Below are 20,396 nucleotides of genomic sequence, written 5' to 3' on the forward strand. Positions count from 1 at the left end.
GTGTAGCTCACTGGCAAAACCTTTGGCAAATAACATGCTGGATCCCTGTGAATTGCAAGAACAGCTTGATTAGTGCAGAACGTGGTTCTGAAGTATGTGCTGCCCAATCCCTTCCCCTCTGTCAGCTAGTTTTCCTTCCCACTTGTCACCAGATTGAGATCTGGGACTGGGCTCATCACAGATTGAGGTCTGTTTGAGGAAGTCTGTCTTGGGCTCTCCAAGCCAGCTGCACATTGCTTGCCAATCGGAAAGTCAGTTCATGGGACGGGTTCAGATCTGGACAGAGGAATAGACTTGAGTGCTAACTTTCCGCAAACGTCCTGTGCGATCCGTTACAGTGCCCCGAGGAAGGTAAATAATATTAGCAGTTCTGTAGAAGATTCTTAATACAAAAAGTGTTTTGGAGACGTGCTGAACTGGTGTGGCCTTTATCAGTCATTCATTGTCAAAATGTTTGAGTTTAAATACAGGTTTCCATGTTGAGCTTGACAGTGACAACTGCGCATGATCTTCTATGGTGCTGTCTGTGGGCACATTTAAAAAGCTGTGCTGACAAGTGGGCGAGATCTAGCCAGTGAAGTGTCAACTGGGGGTGCTTTAGGCTTAATGTGAACAGATTTTAGGCTGGCTGGGAACGGGGTCTCTGGAGATGTAGAAAGCTGTAAAATTATTCTAAGGCAAAGGGACACGCTGTGCACCAAATCTTCTGAGGTTGCAAGTGGCCATTTCTGTGGCTGAACCCAGAAAATCCCCTTTAGGGACTACTGAGGGACTGCTGCCAGCTCAGAATGACGTGTTTCTGAAGGTGGTGTTTTAATCATGCCGAGCTGATTCTGATTCTGTTTTCCAGATACAGCCAAGCAGATGCTTTAAAGTACGTTGGGATCGAGAGAGAGATCGATATCATGTAACTGGCTCGTGTGGAACCTTCCTACCTGTGTTCTGCATGTCTGCACACGGCAAAGCTCTTTCAATGCTTTTGGCATCAGAAGATGTTATGGTTTTAGTTGGGTTCACTCAGAATGAGGAACTTGGTCTGTTGCTCATTTTACTCCCAAGATAGACCCTCGTGCTGTAAATCTGGACTGTACTGTATATACGCAGCAGACCTTGTGCATTTCTTTAGGTAAGCAGTCTCCACTTGGAACCAGAGGCAGAGTTCCTTGCGATTTGTGATCTTTAAGTCTAAACACTAGAGCAGCTCAAAAAGCCTAATTGTAGTCTAGTAGAGACAAATGCATATAATGATTGCTCCGAAAAATATATCAAATGTACTGTATATTATGCTAGGACAGCAGCATTTCATGGACTTCATTGTAGTGTATTAGTCTTAAGTAAATGCAGCCAAAACATAATTTCCATTTCACACCACACTACAGTAATATGGTGTGTCATGTTTCATTTTGTCTCTCAGATTGACTGTTTAACTGTTGCTTAGTAATATATGATGTTGTAAAAGGAAATATATATATTCCTCTAATCTCTAACCTGAGTCTTATATAGTGGAGAAAACTGTATCGATCTTTCAGTGAACCTAGCTTTGATGTACCCATTGAGCATTGTGTCTATCCAGGCAATATACCGATCTCTAACTCTTATGCTAAAATATGGTTTTGTTAATTATCAGATGGGGAGTACAGTCTGAAAGTAGCTCTTGGTACTTTAGGATCTGAGATCTGTTGTACAGGACATTAACGTCGTAATTCTGGTGAGCTGAAATGACGTGACATTCTCAGCCTCACTGGAGGAGGAAGACGAGGACGAGATGGTGTCGTGGGGCAGATTCGAAGCTGCTTCCTCGATGGCTTTTGCACAGCTGTAGTAGATGTCCTTGCAACAGTGTGAAACCGACAAAATGAATGTGTGCTTTCCTTTAAAGTGACTCATTCTGCCAGAGTGGCAGCTTGTACAGTACACGGAGGGCTTGCTAGTTTCCCAGTGAAATGCACTGCAGTGCTTCTAGTTCCTCTGCCCTACAGCAGCTGGTTGCAGCCACGTGCATTGGAGAGGCGCAGTGAATTACTTGCAGGATGGAGGCTGTTGCAAAAGACAGGGAGGGTTGGTGATTTTCACTCCCTTCTTTGCCACAGCAAGGAAAGCTGAATTTCTGCCTTGCCTGTAAAGTAAACAAGCATTGATCTGTATAAACTACATGTGCAGCCACAGTATGCTAAGAGGCTGTGATGTGGGTGTTCTGAAATTGAGACAGGACGGGAGAGAGGAAGGGTGCACATGCTTTAAAAGGACAGAGCGTGGTGTGCACGTCCTTCTGAGATAATTGTCTCTGCTAACTAAATGTGTCCTTAGCCAGAAACACACATTGGTATGAAATGACTTGTTACTGGATATATGTGTGGTTTGTCTCAGTGCTTTGAGTAAATAACTTTGGTGTTACTCATGTCGTTGCATTTGGTAAATGTTCCTTTTTCCCTGTTGAATCGTAAAATTCCCCGCTGGCTTCCCATTTCAGGAGTCTCAACAATTAATACAGCAGGGAATTGATCAAGCGTTGGGCAGATAATGGTAATTTAACTCGCTTCTAAACCATATTTGTGTTATCATTTCAAGGTGTGTGTTCTAAAGGAAGCATCTACACAATTACAGTACGTGCAAAATATATGTCAGGTCAACCTTTCTCATATGTAAGCAGATCAGAAAACTGAAAATAAGATCAGGAAATGGAGACACAATATTGTTTCCCAGTATAAGCTGAATACTCATAAAAGCTCACGCTGCTTTCTGAGACCTGGAATGTGTGGAGGCAAACTTTGCTCTCATTCTGACCACAGTTCAGTAACCGCTGTAGCAGTCTCTCGCTCTCACTCTCGAGTGAATCACAGACTTTTTCAGCTGCGTTCTGTGGCCGACGGGGCAAACAGCGAAAAAAAGACCAGTTGAGTGCGTTCTCGTTAAACTACGTGTAGTTCTGCTTTAGGGTTCAATGCAAAGGGGTTTATGACGACGCTCAAGAAAGCCCTTTATCTTAACTCCAGACAATCACAAGATCTAAGAAAGGTCACGGAAAGACTGGAAGTCATCCTTTAAATCCAAATTGATTTCCACATTCACTGGTGGTTTAGAGGGGAGTTAAAAGCCGAGTTGCTGAGGAGACTCCTGCATTTGTTTGCTGTGAGACATGTTAGAGAGAAGGGCAGATTTTATTCCCTTGAGCAGGTGTTGGCGAGCTGTGACACTGTAAGCCAGTTGTTCCCAGTCCAGGTCCTAGTGACCCACACATCTGCTGCTGTTCATTCCAGCCCACCTTCATTAGAGCATTGAAGCCTCACTTGAGCTGAGACGTTGCTTTGTTGGAATATTTGCATTTTGTTTCTAGTCACAGGTTTGGGATTTTATTTCACTTACGAAACCCATGGGTTTAATTATTGTTAAGTCAGGGGTCAGGGAAGAGTTTGATGGTGTCACCGAGGGCTGGGCTGGAACAGAAACCAGCAGGTGTGTGGTTCACCAGGACCAGGACTGGGAGCTACTGCTGTAACCAATATGTGCTTGGGGAGGAAGGGGACTGTCTCCTGACAGAATCAAATGAGCTGAGTGTGTTGTATGTGTGTGAAGTGGCACATGTGATTGGACAGTGCAGTCTGCCTCACATGGGTCTGGATAAGAAACTTGTGTTTCAGGATATACCCAGATTAGTGAGCAAGTCAAGTCAATACATTTATTTGTAATACAATTTATAAACACCTAACTTCCAATAATGACATAACAACTGCTTTTAATCCTTTTTTAATACTCACACTAGATAAAGCACACTAGCCCAGATAGGTACCCTAAGTTATTTCCAGTACTGTATATAAGACAGGGTATTGTATGAGATAAAAATGCTTTATTTTAAAGATGTAACCTGGGCTTGTCAGGATTTCCCACAGTCCCATCATGAGTTTTAGCACTGTCATTTGTTTTCTGTTCTTAAAAACAAGTATGTATACAGTACACGCATGTGTGTATGTTACAAACGGAAAGGTACTTGTTTTTAGCTTTATTTTTAACGGAAAAAAATTTATATGAATGCAATTGATTTGTCGTTCTTGCTGGATAATGACCTGAACCAGTGCCATTTAACAAATACAGTTTTATTATTAACATATTTTGTAGGAACCTTGCGTTAATTTCTTGTATGTATTAATAGAAACGTGAGTACTGTAGTCTTCCCTTATGAGATAGAAGTGCCAAAACTGAAAACAGACATTACGAAGAACAAAAATACAGTGATGGGGAGAAGGAATCACCAGAGATGGGTTTTATTACTGACCTCTCCACCTGCCTTTACAAGCGTTGTGAATTGCCTTCCATCAGGTGGGATCCTTTAGAAATTTACTGAAAGAAGGAAAGCAATAGGACAAAATAATTCCTAAATATACAGTAGGCTAGTTTGTCAGAAAATAACACCCTTTTCTATCTGCAAAAAATATATTTTGCAGTTAGTTTCCAAATGTATACTTCAGATTGCAGCAGCCTTGCTCTTGGCAAATATCCTGAATAAAGAAGCTGGGATATGGGACCTGTCTTCATTAAAACTCTCTTTCAAGAGATTTCGGGCCAATAATGTCATTTAATCAACCTGGGAGATCCCAGTTTTTTGAAAATATGCTGCACTACGAAAGCATTTCAGCTCATCAGCACAATTTTTTAATGCAGTGATATGTGTTGGAACATTTAATTTTTAATAGCCCAGAAAATCGCTGATTTTAATATCTGCCATTGTTGTGGTATCTAAGGAGTTCCCGGGCGTGGAGACCAAGGTGTGAGTCAGATATTTAGGCCTGGCCCTAGTAGCCGGACATCACCTGCTCCTGCTGTAACAGTTACCTATATATATATACCAAATACAACACTTTATGCCTGAAGTAGGCTAAATTTCTTTAATCTTTAACATTTCAATTTTCTTTGGTTTTTGAGTTCAGTAAATGCTATAAAAAGGTATTAACTTGTTGTTATAAACACTTAAGTCTAATAAAAATTGTTTTGTTATTGTTCGATGAGGTGAAACTATATCTCCTATGAAGTGTGTGTGCTTTTGCAGACTGCCTGAGTGAATGTGTATTTCAGTCATTTATGCAATGGAATATATGCTCTCCTTGTTTTCTCCTGATCATATCTAACATATGTCACGTATCTCTATGTTATCCAAAGGCTATACTGATTTATATATCTTGAATATAATGCATACAGTTTACAGTGGGCGTTCTTTCATTCCACACGATGAAGCTGCCATGAGATGCCTGGACTTTGTCTTCAAGTCAGAGCAAACGAGCAGTTTTGAAATACGATGTTATGTGTGAAATGTATATGTATAAAGGTAACTTAACATATTTTAAAGTTTGAGTTACTGATGATTCTTTAAATTAAGCAGTTACAAAAAATATAGTCAAATTAATCATTAGAATTTAACTTATTGGTTAATATTCGGTAGGAAAGGAAGTGCTGTATATGTCTGGTCTGTTTTCTTAACTTTCTGTTAGTTTGTATTCCACCACCACAAAATGATGTGTTAATAAAAGCACATGTAAATCATGAGGTGTTGAAAGCAGAAGGTAAAGAAAGAAATGGGATATTTTAAAGAGGATTCTGCTTTGATTGAAGCTGATGTGTAGGTTTGGGTTTTGTCTGAGCTCTCAGATATTTTCCTGAGGAAGCTTTATTTGCAGAAGCGTACAGTTTTTCTCCACTTGCCTTCTCACAAAGATCACTGAAGTTTCAGCCACATTTAAGCCATAACCTGGCCGCAATGGAGAGCAATTCACCCGATTACATAAAAGAACTAGCAAGTAAAAGCAGTTTTATAAAATAGAAGACGTCGTTATAAAATACAAGCTGCAGGTGTGTTTTTGACCAAATTTGGGGTGTTTTCATTTTCTGACTGCCCGGTGTGAAATCACCAGTTGTTCTGTTATGTCTGAGCTCCTGTACTGCACAGTGTGGATAAGCAGTGATGGACACAGATGCCCATGAGGGCCACTCAGCCGTGACGGGCTCTCGCCTGACCAGAGAGTTAGAACCACATGGAGGAGAGGTGTTGTGCCATGTGGCATAGAGGTGAGCATTGCTGTCCAGGGTGAGCACTCCCTTGTGCCCACTGCTTGCCAGGATAGGCTCTGGCTCTCCTGCAGCCCTGAAAACGAATGGATGTTTGGACGCAAACTCTCCTGCAAGCACTGTGAGATTCGCAGGGTGCGAAACGTTTTAACAAGTGCACATTGTTAAGGAAAGTCTCTGTATCGGATGTCAGGATATAGCTATTCACTGCACACAGGGTAGGCAAGCACACATTTCAGTCCACCTCTGTAATTGTTAGACTGAACAGGAAAATGCTGTGGGGGGGAAAAAGGACTGTTTTTGAAGACAAGTTGATGTGGAAGTGCATTTGACAGAGAAAAGGATTTCAGTAGCGAATGTGATCATTCTGCTTATTTTGCAAAATAATCTTAGAAGCTCTATATTCCTGAGCTGGAAAGAATATAAAAGGTTGTGCTTATGCTGCAAACTGATGCATATTGCTGACTGTTAGTCCATTCGTTCTTGCTTCTCTTCAGAAAAGGATCAAAATCACCTCTGTGGCACAGAGAATAATGTTTTTCCAAAGCCAGCCCGACTCTTTAACAGTAGTATGTGTTGCCATATCTTAGTCTCCTTTAGCTGTGCAGATCACAGTTTGTTAACATTGTCTCTTCCCTTCTGTGGGAAACTCACCATTTGCAACTGCAGAACGATGTGAAACATTTTGTAATGTAATGTGGTTTGCTGTAACTTATTTGTAAAAATCTCTCATTCATTAAAAGGAAAGCCTTTAATCTCACGTGCCTTGTCTCCTTTTCAGGACTTTCACTTTCCCAGAAAAACTCAGAACTAACTGGTTAGCAGGTTACATTATCAGGGTTATGCACTGTAGGTGAGACATTGCTACCTGTTCAAACAAACACATGCAGGTAATAGAGATCACACGGTTCCTTCACGCTTCTTTATTGAAATGTCAGTTTCTGTATACTCATACAAGCTTGTTTTCATTTTTGTAGTTATGGTCATTTACAATGGACATTTACAATTGTGTTTTCCAAGTGATGCAGCAAAACGCAGGACTACTATATGATAACATATCGCTCAGCGTAGCCCAGTTACTACTTTTGACTGGTGTGCATTTCTCGCTTGCCCCACATGGTGGCAGTAGAACCCACACTGAAAAGAAAAAAATGTCTTTGCACATAAAAAGGAGGCACCAGATTTCCCTCACCCCCGAATTATTAAAAGCCGTTTCCTTTCACTAGTGAGTGCATTTACTGTGGGAGAACCTTTGCTGCCCCAATAAACAAAAACATAATGCTCTTCCATTTAAACTCCAGATTGGATGAACATCCAATCCAGCTGTGAGACCTCATCTGTACCACCTCCCAGCTTGCAGAAACCTCTCTTTTCGGGCGTCTCTGCTCTCATTACAGACTAAGTCCTCCAGCCTCATTAGCCTCCTTGTCTGACAAGCCAATATAAAAACGTTTCAGCACTTTTTATGTGGGTTATTGATGCCACATGGTGCAAGTTTTAAAGAATGCCTGCTCACTGCAAAAACATAAGAAGAATGTGCTTTTGCCTTGGAGCAGAGGTTGGAAGACGGTGTTGCACTCTTATGTGCAGGTCAGTGTTGATTGTAGATACAGTTTGCTATCGGCGCACTTAAGCGCGTGCACACAGTGTGAAGAGACATTCTTGGTCACAGTGTCGTGTGGGAAGAACCTATTGCTATGCTGTTCTTCAAGAATATGTGCATTCAAAAAAAAATACAAATCAAAAACTCGACTGATGTGTAAAAGCACGTGATGAGAAGTGTTCGTTCCGCCAAGCTGATTTTTCAGTTTTGTATACAATTACCCAACTTGCTAACACAGGGTAAGACAAAAAACACAAAGTGCCTCATCACTACAGAAGTGTCGGACAGTCCTCTGCTTCAACAGATTTTCCTGTTTTTACTCTCAGCCCCAATCAAGTACTGTATGTACAGTGACAAAACTCTCCAGTTTCTTTTCCTGCTGGACAGGAGGGTTTATTTTGACCAAAGTCAGCAAAAATGAACAAAGTTCTGCTTTTGAATGTCTTTCAATAACACTTGTGTTTTGATGGGGATAAGATGCTTGTTTGAAAAGCTACTGTATATACTGTACTTCTGTATTATCATCCTAGTGACTCTAGTGTCCACTTGTTTTTTTCTTTCCAGCTGAGAACTGTTAGTTATTAAACCCAAAATTGAACTAATCTGCTTAACTGGATGCTTGTCAATATTGTTAATTGCTAGTTTGCAGCTTTTAAGCTACATATATAATATTGAATTTCTTGAGGGATATTTTGTAGGTTAAGACTCAAAAGCTGTATAATTACTCTAATTAGTTAAATTATTAATTCAATAAAGGTTCTCCTTAGTAACAGAGCTCATCTTGATAGAAAACAGGACAATGGAAAAGTGTAGCAAGGGCTCCTGGAATGGCAATATCAATTAAAAGCTGGATGATTTTAAGATTGGATCTCCAAGCCTGGTCCTGAAGAGTCCCAGTCCAACACGTTTTATAGGTCACCTTTGTCTACTGACTGGGAACACCCAGAAATTATTGATGAATGTTGCAAGTGATCTGTTCGATCTCTTCAAACTTTGAAGTTTGAAGAGAACTTACATGTTCTACGTTATGTGCTAAAAGATGCTTCTCATGACAAATGTTTAATCATGGAAAAAATGCATAGAATTACTTCTGTCCATTCTCACATTTTTAATGTGCAACTTGTGTGAAGTGTTACATTTAACATTAAATTCTTTTCAACAGGGAGTATAAGTGCAAATCCCCTTAAAGCGACGTGCATCTCCCTTTCGGAGCCTGATCCTGATTTACTGATGTAACGATCATTAAGATAAGGAACTGTGAAATGTAGAGCAGGTATGGCTTAAGGAAAGTTATTGAATTAAGTCATAGTTTTACTTTTTGCAATATGTCTATTACTATTTTAATTAGATTATTAGATATTTCAGCTTGGTTAAGACTGGAATCTGAATTTCACAGTTTTTCTATTTCAATTCCAATTGATTATATTATATTGACAAGACTATATACAGTAGCTCCTTAGTGCAGTGTGTTTTAGTTCCAGTAAATCTAAACTGTGCATTCATGAGCTAACTATTGTAACTACTAATTCATAAAAAAAAAAACAATTATGCTGAGGCATAAAGGAAAAAGTGTTTTTTCAGTTAAAAACATAGCCACAAAAAGACTAGCACAATTCCGCAGTAGTTTCACGGCTGCTTAAAATTTCAGACTTGGTTATATTCTCTGAAGCAAAAATTCTGAAACGGTCAGAATTGAGGCTTAGTATCGGTGGAAAGGGCATTTAATTGTCTTTTTTCTGAAGGACATGGAAAACATTGGGACAGAGACCATTATAGTGCATCCACCTTCTCACATCACAGTAACAGCACAAACGTACATTCAAGATTTTATGACTTTTTATATAAACCAGTACATTAAAAAATGATATACACTTTATTTATATAGTATTTATATATAATATAATTTTAGAATTTGCAAACAAAACTGCTAAAATACTTCTGAGGTGATTGTGCTGAAGCAGTAGCTTGTTGCATTGCAATGCAAAGTGCAGATCACATGCCTTAATATGCATAGCTAAAAATTTCATGATTTCTCAACAACACGGTACATATTGGCTCAAATAGCACAGCATTATGTTCTTTTTTTATTTCTCTAGGCTTTGGTTATGATCCTTCTGTTTAAACAGCTAAGAAGCAGCGCCCTAAATACTATCAGTCTATCAAAGCAGGGTAAAAGGCAGACATTTACATGACTGTGATCGCCTATATTAAAAAAAAACAGTGTCTTCTGATAGATACCTTGACGATATCATGAGCAGGCATTTTTACTGTACTTTTCTGGGTCTTGGCAGTTTGTCTTCTGAGCTGGAGGCTCAGAGTCCAGCATGTACTGACAGGGGCTCCTGGACCCTCTTAAATAGCACAGAGCCCTCGGCCTCCGGTTAGCATTTTAAAAATATTAAACTCCAAATAACGTTAAACAGAACAGATTTGGGTTACAGAACAGTGCAGCACATCTGCACAACCCTCTCTGCACCTGGGTCAGAGGTCTTTCTAAAGCTTTCTGGTCTAAATCAAATGGAGTCCTGAAAAGACATACAGTAATCTGCATCACATACTACAGGGCTGCCATTATCCACCAGTTTGACATTTCTGTTTCAGGTTATCTTGGCCCAGTGGTTGTCCTCGAATTCGGTCAGATAATTATTAATCGTTCGTCAACAGCCGCAGCACAGCTAGGGAGAGTGATGCCCCAATTACCTAGCTTTGTCAAGTCCCCACAGATTAAGATATTGGTTGTTTTTCTTTTCAAATGTGAGATCAGCTCAGTGATACCAACATTTCTGCTAACTAAAACTTGGAAGTCTTGCTCATCCAGAGAGGAAGCAAGACTTTAATAATATCCTTGGAATAATTCCCAGTTGAAGGCCCACGCCCTACGAGCTGACTGGACTGCAGACATGAGACCAGCCTGAAGTTCCTCATCATTTTCAAGTGCTACTTGAGACTGTGATTCAAGTATGACGAGACAGGCTGTGTCAGAGTGCTTGGAGACAGTGCTCACTTGGCCGCTGAGATTAAGTGCCAAGAATTCTAATGGCACCTGAGAAAGATCCAGCAGATGGATGTGAACTGGTCTTCGAAAAGCCTGCTCAGAGATGCCTAAAGGTACAGTAATTATTGGGCCAGTTACAGCACTTGTACAATCGATGGACACAAATCCAGATCTCACCTCTGGTCATTCTGGGGTGTAGCTTATCCTACTAACTGCCTATTGAGAGAAAACAAACCGCATGGACCTGTTTTGAACACAAAAAGAGATCCCAATAATTAAACAAAATTCCAGCCATCTCACTGCAAAATGTTTACATAAATCACAGGCAAGTTTGGGTCCCTTGAAACTCAAAAGAGCAGAGGGGACATAAGCACTATACTGTAGGTATTCACACATGTTTTTGTAGAATTGGATATGGCTCTACATGACTAAACATTCCCAGGTTATGGTAGGAGGAGTTTCATACACATTGCTTAATGATTCTTTTGTATTGGTATTTCTTTCAGCATTCGGTAGTTGCTATGTTAATATGAGTTTTGTGAAGCTTCCTCCAGCTTGAGAGCACCAGTACTGTATTCCCTCCTCTGCCATGCAGGCTGGAGGCAATGGGAGAGACCAGACAGAGTTTCTGAGGACTTGGAAGACCGGACAGAGCACTGAAAGCTCTGAAAGTCATCCTTTTGCAACCTGGGCAAACTACATGACACCATACCAATGTGTCTGAATTACCTAGTTGGTGCAAGGTAGGAAATATTAGAGCATGTGCATTAAAGGTCATGATAAGAATGTTCATTCAGGCACTTCTGTTGGTCAGCCCTGTAGTGAAGGATGGGATTCGTTTTCACCTTTTCTCTCAAGCTCTCACTAAGCAATTCCCACAGCTCCCCTGTGTAACACTCCCGCACCAGAGATCCAGTATAAACCTTGTGTCTGACTTGTAAATAAACCGGTGTTGGGGGGTGGGGGGACAAAGCAAACATTAACAGGCATTAGTGTTCCTGAAACCCTCTCTCCACCCAGGCGGCGAGCAGTTATTCACTCCTGGCCTCCTCTTGGATTTTGGGCAGGTTTTTCTCCTTCCTGGGCGGCTCGGTCAGGGGCTTGGCGCTGCTGGGGGACTCCACGGTCTTGGGCTCGTTGGTGTGGTAGGTCCCTTTGTAGCGGTACAGGTACATGTACAGAGCAAACGGCACCCCGAAGAGAAGGAGCAGGAGCAGGATGATAATGACTGGGAGAGAAGAAGGAGAAAAGAGCGATAAGCAGATACACAGGAGAGGAGGGCTGGGCCCGACTTGCCCCTTTGGTTACTAAATATAAATATTACAAAGGTCATATCCAGCCAATTCTTCAATGATCTATTGGAATCCACTCATCTTCATGAGGAGAAGTCTACCCTAGGTGCACTACTTCTTAATTTCCATTTGTGATCCAAGGTCCTAGTTTCTTTGTTGATCCTGAAGTAGTTGAATTAGCTTGTTGATACCTTTCCAATTTTGAATACTGCTGTGCACCCTACTGATGTCTTCTGTGTGAGAGTGGGGAAGCTTTTAAACCAAACTGTGTGGGAGGCACCTTGGAGAAAGGACATTAATCTTAGTGGCTCTTATTTGAGCTCTCCAGGGCTGCAGAGTTCTGTGCTCAGTGTTGATGTTGATTGAGATTGTCACTGAGAGGAGGGCAGTATTTGATTCTTTAGTTTCAATGTCTTTTTCTTTTCCATGAATGTATAAATTCAACTGCATGACATCCACAAACCCGCTAGTTGCATGCTGGTTGGGCAGTCGTGTTCACAGGTAGCTAGTACAGACTGACACAACTGGCAGCTCAGTACAGGTGTATGCAAGAAAAGAAAATGTCAATGATGATACCACAAAACCCATGTGCCTATTAAACTGCTAACATTTAAGACTTTGTGGAATATACTGTGTCTTTAATCATGTGTAATAAGCGTGATCTGTTTTATTTGCTATTAGGAACAGTGGAGAGGCCATACAGTGAGTAGCTATACAGATGCAGTTGCTTGATGTGTATGTCTATACATAAAAGCCAGCTTTCAGTTGTTTGTGTTATGTCCTCATCTGTTTTTAGATTACGCTATAAGAGGATTTAGATTTTACAGTGAAAATGCCAGGCAAAGGGAACTGTGTCAGTAGCTGACAGACTACCTGAGGTCAATGAAGAAAACACACAGGAGGATTTAATGGACAGCCGGTACAGAGGGCAGCTTAAAGTGCCAGGACACCGCGTTTCTTGACATTACTTGCTGAAGGAAACTGCACAGCCGGGTGGAATATTTCTGAAGCAACACATCCATGTCGAACAGAAAGTATGAGTAACATTGCACAGCTGCAGACACAGAGGTTCTGTGCTCAGTGTTCTAAATATGGAGCGTGACTTTCTGCACACTGCAACTTACGTGCGAGGACGGGGCCACTGGGGGTGTCGTCATGGATGTAATGGAAGACTGAAAAGATAGAAAAAAATATTAGCTTTGCAATGTAGAGGAAGGACATTTACTGTCAACTCTTTCTAAGGGGGTGGGGATTCTGGATGGACAGATTACTGTTATGTCACTAATACGGTCTACATGCTTATCATAATTAATTCAAAGTTCTTGCAAAAACTGACATAGAGATATAGGTCAGATATGAAGCTGTTTATACTCTAAAATGTCAAAATGGCATGCAATGCAAGTCCGTAGAGGCCACATCAAATAGAAACTATACTTTTTCTACAGCATTGGCTGCATATTTGAACATTCACTTCCTTTTATTTCCAGAGTGTCAGTGCTAAACTTGCACAATTTATTGTCAGTTTGCAGATCATTTACAGTGATCGTGCAAGGTTATAGGACAGTTTTCAGAACCGAATGCGTTGGAGTAAGAGGGGACCATTAATGATTCTTAGGGCATTGCTGTTAGAACACCTGTTTGTGTTGTGTATGGAGCTCAGCGCAGGGTGGTGGGGGCATGTTCGTAAATCATTATTTGAAAACAAATCTGATGTTAGGCACAGCATGATTTTTGTCTAAATCCCTTATTTGTATGCTCTTTAAATAACCCATCCCTTTGACTTGCTTCATTTAAACCTTTGCCCTGGTCCAACAGAGATATGGGACAGGACAAGGGAAAAAGACCACAGCTTGATGTGACACAGCAGGCTGACACTGTGCTTGGGAGGGTTGCAGCTTAAGGCACAACCGAGCTGTTGACAGGCAGAGGGATTGCAGTGGAGAGACAGCAGGTAAAGCAAGTGCACTGAAGCCCAGACGTTCTTAAGGCTGGATTCCTGCCCACGCTCTCCTTGTGTGGCCTGGCTACGACCTGTGGGGTGGCTGGGAAAAGCCAGACAGCTCCAGCAGGTGAAGAGGAGAGTAAGGCTCTCTGGCTCTCTGCCTCTCTGCACACAGACACACAGAAAATGACGGGCTGTAGAGGAAATCCTGCTGAGATCTCTACATTAAAGGGGAACTGCAGTCCCAATTTCTCAGACCGTTTCTTACATCTCGGTAACAAAATACATTAATTGAAGGCATAGACATTTTTTACAGATATTGAATTAAGCACAAAACCGTGAACTTTATTAAAGTATTTTAAGTTGCCATGTTGTCGTAAATCTCTGGTCTTCATCACAGTTCTCACGAATTGTGACGTGATGTGGCCCTTCCTGCTCACTAGTCACTGGAACGATTAGTGTAGTGTGATGTACGAGTGAATACATGCAGATTATGCAGCAGAAATTTTACTACAGAAAGTTTCCAACATGATCTGCATGCAGCGTTAACAAGTAAGTTCCTTTTATTGCCAAAACCATCTCGAGAGCAATACTTCTATTGGACTAAAAGAGATGGATTCAAAAGCCTGCTTGTTTACAATGTAATAGGGCCACCTCACCTCACTGGAAGTTTTGGTACCTCGTTCTCAGAACATGACGCTGCACTTATGGTACCTGGAAATGATGTCTATTTTTTCTATGCCGATTAAATAGTGTTGGAGTTCCCCTTTAAAGAGTTAGAGCCTCTAAGTGCTAATAGCATCACTGATTATGCATACTCCTTTCACTAAAACATGTTTTATTATTGTCATTATTCTGGAATTTAATCTTTCTGATGTGTCATTGCATTGTACACAAAACCTTTCAAACAGTATTGTTTTCATTAGTGCATATGCAATGAATGCAAATATTAAAGAAGTGAACAGATGAAATCTCCATTTATAGATAAAGCAGATTTAAGATAACAGGAATGAGGAACTCCAGTCCTGGAGTGTTGGGTTCCTGCATGATTTTGAGGCGTCTTTCAATTAACACCTCATTAAGACCTGGAAAACACAGCTGATCTGAGTTCTTATTCACTTAATTGGTTTCCTTAAGCCATTAGGGCCTGAGTCATAATAAAAACAGAAATAAATGCTGCAACCCAAGCAGCAAAGGTCTACTTCATAGATCTCCATGCCTGCTCCTGTATGCAAGGAGACATTAAACCGTCACACTTTTGTCATGCTTGGATTGTGATCTGATCAATTAAGTAATTCTGAGATGATTGGATTCCCTTTATTTGAGCAACTGTCCTGTCTGACTAACCAATAACCTGTGAATTACAGTTGATTTGAAGTAATGTATAAATATCTGAGAGAAATGAATAAATTGAAAAAACACTGAGCATTAGCCTTGGACAGCCTAGATTTTGGAGAGCAGGTCATGTTCTGATTTATTATGCCACTTGATTCTAATTAGTGCTAAAGAGAAATCTTATTGGATCAGGTGAGCTGCTGTTAAGCCTGAAGATCCTCTTAATGCCCATAATCAATCCAATAAAAACTGCAACGAGATACAAGCGAGGCACAATTGGGAAAGATCGAGTCTTGTGGTCACAGATCAACTCGAAAAACATCCACACCGTCCCTTTAGAAGTTCCTGGTCCTGCTGACCCACAAACCTGTTGGTCTGTGTGCTAGCCGAGCCCTCAGTGATACCATCAGACCCTTCATCGTCTTAATAAGATTAATTTGAACTTCTTGCTCCCAACTTAAACGTTTTGGAGCTTTAACTGTGGTATTTTGTAAGTGAAATAAAATCCCAAACTTGGGATTTTAAAAATGCGACAAAATGCAAATATTCATTTACTCGTCTCTGGAGCCGATTCCCTCTGTTCAAAGGCTTCGCGTGTTTGCTTAGAACATGCATCGCTCCTGGTGGAGCGGGAGGAGCCTCACCTGGTCCGCTGTACCAGGGGTCGGCCTCCAGCGGGATGGGGGGCAGGACCGGGGGGAAGGTGCCGCAGTTGGACTCCACCAGCTCTCCCTGCACGGTGAGGTTGAACTCGGTGCCGTTGGGTCTGAAGTAGAACTTGAGCGGGGCGATGTTATTGAAGCGCACCCCCGACAGGCAGCCGATCAGACCCGGGGAGTTGTGCCGCTGGACTTCGTAGTCGATCTCGCCCACCTCTGCAGTTCGCGACCGAACAGGAACAAAACCCCAGAGGTTATCAGTTCACATCCGTAACTGTTCCCCTCTCTGGTGCTTGTGAGATACAGTCCTCTACTGGTGCATCTACGCTACCGTTTCATTACAAACCGACATGAAATAAGTGCAGTAAAATGCCAAAAATAATTGTAGTAGCTCCTCTGCGTCAGTGATGGTACAACTTTCAGGAATTCTCTGGTTTTTCATATACAGCACAGTTTGCCTTAACACATACTGTAAGTCCAATGGGTTTTGCTTTTCCCAATATGCAGCTAAATCAGCACAGCCTGGCGCTCAGGCCCCTACTTCCCTGAACCAGGTAATTCTCCCAGCATCCTTTGTATAACAGAGCAGCACCTCCCAGACAGCACAGAACTCTGCTGGAGTATGCCAAAAGGTCAGGCCTCCCTCCACAACAGAATTCCACACCAGGCTCCAGGATCCATGGCTTTGACGTCACTTTTCTGTGTAAGGCCCTGTGCGAAGTGTGGGACTCTCAACATTTTACCATACTAGTAGGGATGTCATTACTCCATCACATCCAACAAGTAACACCAGTGAGCCATTCAATTTAAAATTCCACCTTGTCCTGGAATATTCCCGAGGACAAGAGGCTTATGAAGTTACCCAGCAGTGTTCCAATATGGATGTGAATCCCGAATGTAAGAATGAATGGAATCTGTATTGGACAAAGCACAACCTGGACACCTGGGGAAAAGAGTAGACCAACAGGGAGGCCATGTGGAAGATGGGAAGATGAAATGAAGAAGTCTGCTCAGACTCGAGGAGCAGAAGATGGGAATCTGTGAGTGGGCCTGGGACAAAGCAGAGCTGAAGGTGGCAATGGTCACAGTCATTTTGGGGGTGCATCTTACCCATCACCCTTCCAAGAAAGAGGGACTTCGGGGAGTCAAACTTGGTTTCTTGCAGCACAGGGATGGATTCCCAGATGGGGGCTGTGTAATCCACCTGCAATTTAAACACGAAACGGGACAAGACAACTCAGAAGAACACCCAGGGGAAAGCAATGGCAAATGTCACAAATTGAGGAATGAATTTTGCGCGGGACTGCAGCGGTCTTGGGTGAGACCAGAAGCCTCTTCGATTGCAATTTTCAAATTTTCAAATTTTAAGACTAACAGAGGATTAGGATTACGATGTAATAGTGAAGGATGTACTTGGCAGTAAAGAGATTAGGAAAATACATGCATTTCCAGTGTGAAAATTCATGCATGGAAGACTGGTGAAGATCAAATAGAAGGACATTAAATTATGTTATAATATATTACATATTACTATATTATTTTGGGAATATTAAAGAATAATAGCTCCACTAACTACAAACATAACCCACAGCAAGTCTCCTGCAGATATTTTAATTAATAAAAAACACAATTTTTATTTTCTAATTGTATCTCATTATTTTCTGTGGGCCATTAATTAATCATGGGCCTTTTCAAACGAATCTCAGAGAATGAGGTATACTCAGTCCATATGCATTTAGCCCTGGGGCTGTAGAGCTCTGAGGGATATTCACTGATATTCCCTTGCAGCGAGTCCGACACTTGAGACCTGTAACTGGGGAGGACAACTGCAGAGCCGCTGGTCTGTACCTGAATGCGGATGTATCTGTCCGTCCTGGTAATGTTCACAATGTGAGGGTACCCGTCAGCCAGGTTCCTTGAGGACACGAGGTATGTATGGGCGAATAATCCCAGCCTGTATTTCAAATCCAGGCTACCTGGAGGAGGGTAACAAAAAAGCTTCAGGACTCGTTTAGTTGAAATCCACCTGGTGATCTGTCCTTTGTTTATGTCTGAGCACCAACAACCTCTGTCACAGAGAAGAACGAGAAAAGGTAAGTATACTCCCGTTTCTTAATTCACCAGATGAAGTGAATTAAGAACCGTTTATGGATTCTGTGGTGCAGCAGGAAGAGGCTGCCATTGGACAATGTGGTATAAACCTGTGTCTTTCCAGATAAAGGACTGAATGGTAGTGCACCACCAGATAGATAGGAGGGGCCTTTCCTGGGTGTCCACACACTGGCCAGAGAAGGTCAGAGGTCTGCTAGGAGAAGCTGGAAGATTACCAGATATGGGCCTCAATCCCATAGCCCCTTCAAGAAATATAGCTTTAGCACAAATTCTAACAGGTAATGAATATAAGTCACAGAATACTTGCATTCTGTAGCTATCATGCTACGGTAACCCCAATATGTTGTAAAACTTTCAGGTCTGGAGGCAGTGTGCTGGGTAGTAATCTCTTCACGTGAGCCTTAGAGGGTGAAAACCAGTTAAGCTGCAGCTACAACAGTTGCAGTAAATAAAACAGGCGATTTTCCATACTCTGGGTCCTGAGAATTATCTTTCCCACAACAAACCAACGACCCTCTGGTCTGAAGCCACAAGTACAATTCCACACTACTGCCGGTAGGTTTGAACTGGATTTGTGTTTCCTCTGCCCTCCTTGCACAATCAGCTACTGTGGTTTGTCCAACACCTGACAGCCTGTGGGTGTGCTACTCGAGGTTTCAACTCTGCTGCTGGCGCATCAGGCTCACAGTGTGAAAGTGTGTCAGATGGCCTGACAGTATGAGCCTGAGATGATGCATGCAGTTTTCGTGTCTTTGTGTTCCACCAGCAGGCCTACGGTAGCTGGGAGGAGAAATGGGTTTCTCAGAAATGATTGAACAGAACTGATCACTGTCATATTGACTTCCAGTCTGCACCAGTTTGATCACTATGACTGTGCCACAAGTTTGAAAACATACTACTTATTTTCTGTTTCTATAGAAAATGCCAGGCAGCCCAGTGGAACAGTAGTTAGCATTGCTGCCTCACAGCGCTGGAGCCCTGGGGTTCTGGGTTCAATTCCAGACCTGAGGGTGCTGTCTGTGTGGAGTTTGTATGTTCACCCTGTGTTCTCATGGACTTCCTCCTGGTGCTCCGGTTTCTTCCCACAGTCCAAAGACCTACTGGTAGGTAGGTCTGGGAAAACTGGCCCTGATGCTAGTGTGTACTGTATGTGTGTTTCTGTGTCTGCCCTGTGATGGACTGGCGTCCTGTCCAGGGTGTATCCTGCCTTGTGCCCCCTGCTTGCTGGGATAGGCTCCAGCTCCCCTGCCCCCCTGAATTAGATGAAGCACATTGGAGAATGGATGGATAGATAGGTAATGCCATCATTCGTAAAGTCATTCCAACACATCTCACTCGTTTTTCACATTTAATTTCTGATAAGAACATATGAATAGTGTCGCCCTTCTTATGTTCCTATTCTAAACTCAGTCTGCAGTGGCTGGAGATCAGCGTGCGGACTCGGAGCGAGTGGGGGTGTGGAGTGTCGATGCTGGCGGGGGGCTGTGCACCGCGTTCCAGTTACCATCGTTTTTGAGGATGACGGCGATGAAGTCCTTTCCGAAGGAGCTGACGTAAAAAAGCACGGCCGGCTTCTCGGTGGTGCTGAAGCTCAGCTCGATCTCCTCGCTGGTCTGGTTGTAGCCCAGGCTGAAGTTGTAGGGGTCCAGCGTGTTGGCGAACCGCGCGTCCTCCGAAATCGCCTCCGTGCGGATATTGTAGCGCAGCCAGGTTCCGGCCCCGAAGTAGCCTCCAATGTCTGGCAAAAGAAAGAAAAAAGAGAAAATTCCGGGTAAGGATTTCACAAATCTGGATCACAGAAGGGCCAGAACTGTTAGTGGGTTCAGCGGTGTTTACATCTGAGATCAGTTGTCTGTTTTCTCAGGGTATCATCATTCCTTCCATGAACCGAAGATTTATCTGGGCGCCAGATGGAGTCATTCATTTTTTTCACTCCAGAGCAAACTGTTTTTTTTGAAGGTTTATGTGAACTAGCAACAGCACAAGGGGGTAAGTATTCACTTTCACAGGTTCTGCTGGATATGATTTAGAAATCAAAAAGTTTGAGGTGACTGAATACTTGATCAAGGAGTTTGAGAAGTTCTTATTTTAACTGGCAAACAGTTATTGCGGTCACTTCTGGTGTATTGTGCACACCAAGATTTACAGTGTGTATAATATCTATAATATAGAAAATATGTAGTTTATTTTGACTTGATCCTTCGGGTCACTGATTTTAGTCTCTTGGGGTGTTCAGAGACTGTCCAGTGGGTCCCCAGAAAAAAATGGGGAAACTTTTCACCTCCTCAGCCCAGCAGTGAACAGAGGGTTTGTTACCCTGTGTTTCTGCCTTTTAATTTAATATGTCTCCATTGTAACAATGAATGTATTCACTTCAAATTATTGACTTCATGCACAAATGCGG

The 20,396-nt window shown here is 42.1% G+C and overlaps 2 protein-coding genes across 7 annotated transcripts in view; one reads left to right on the forward strand and one right to left on the reverse strand.

The window, feature by feature from the left end:
• Positions 1–12,563, forward strand: part of ezh1 (enhancer of zeste 1 polycomb repressive complex 2 subunit) — a 39,602-nt gene extending 27,039 nt beyond the window's left edge. For 3 of the 6 annotated variants that reach the window (XM_069185751.1, XM_069185750.1, XM_069185752.1), the window contains exon 20: positions 851–6,814. In XM_069185751.1, the coding sequence (XP_069041852.1) occupies positions 851–911 (61 nt within the window). In that variant the 3' untranslated portion in view covers positions 912–6,814. Of the gene's footprint in view, positions 1–850; positions 6,815–8,819; positions 8,931–10,518 lie in introns of those variants that run through there. The other 3 variants (XR_011183924.1, XR_011183925.1, XR_011183923.1) reach the window with 3 other exon arrangements.
• Positions 6,963–20,396, reverse strand: part of cntnap1 (contactin associated protein 1) — a 38,874-nt gene continuing 25,440 nt past the window's right edge. Inside the window, exons 19-24 of the mRNA XM_015361906.2 lie at positions 19,497–19,730; positions 17,729–17,856; positions 16,991–17,084; positions 15,866–16,096; positions 13,069–13,116; positions 6,963–11,880 (exon numbers count right to left, since the gene is read on the reverse strand). Coding sequence (XP_015217392.1) covers positions 11,684–11,880; positions 13,069–13,116; positions 15,866–16,096; positions 16,991–17,084; positions 17,729–17,856; positions 19,497–19,730 — 932 coding nt within the window. The 3' untranslated portion in view covers positions 6,963–11,683. The remainder of the gene's footprint in view (positions 11,881–13,068; positions 13,117–15,865; positions 16,097–16,990; positions 17,085–17,728; positions 17,857–19,496; positions 19,731–20,396) is intronic.

The sequence above is a fragment of the Lepisosteus oculatus genome, chromosome 28 (assembly GCF_040954835.1).
Source record: "Lepisosteus oculatus isolate fLepOcu1 chromosome 28, fLepOcu1.hap2, whole genome shotgun sequence".
NCBI lineage: Eukaryota > Metazoa > Chordata > Actinopteri > Semionotiformes > Lepisosteidae > Lepisosteus > Lepisosteus oculatus.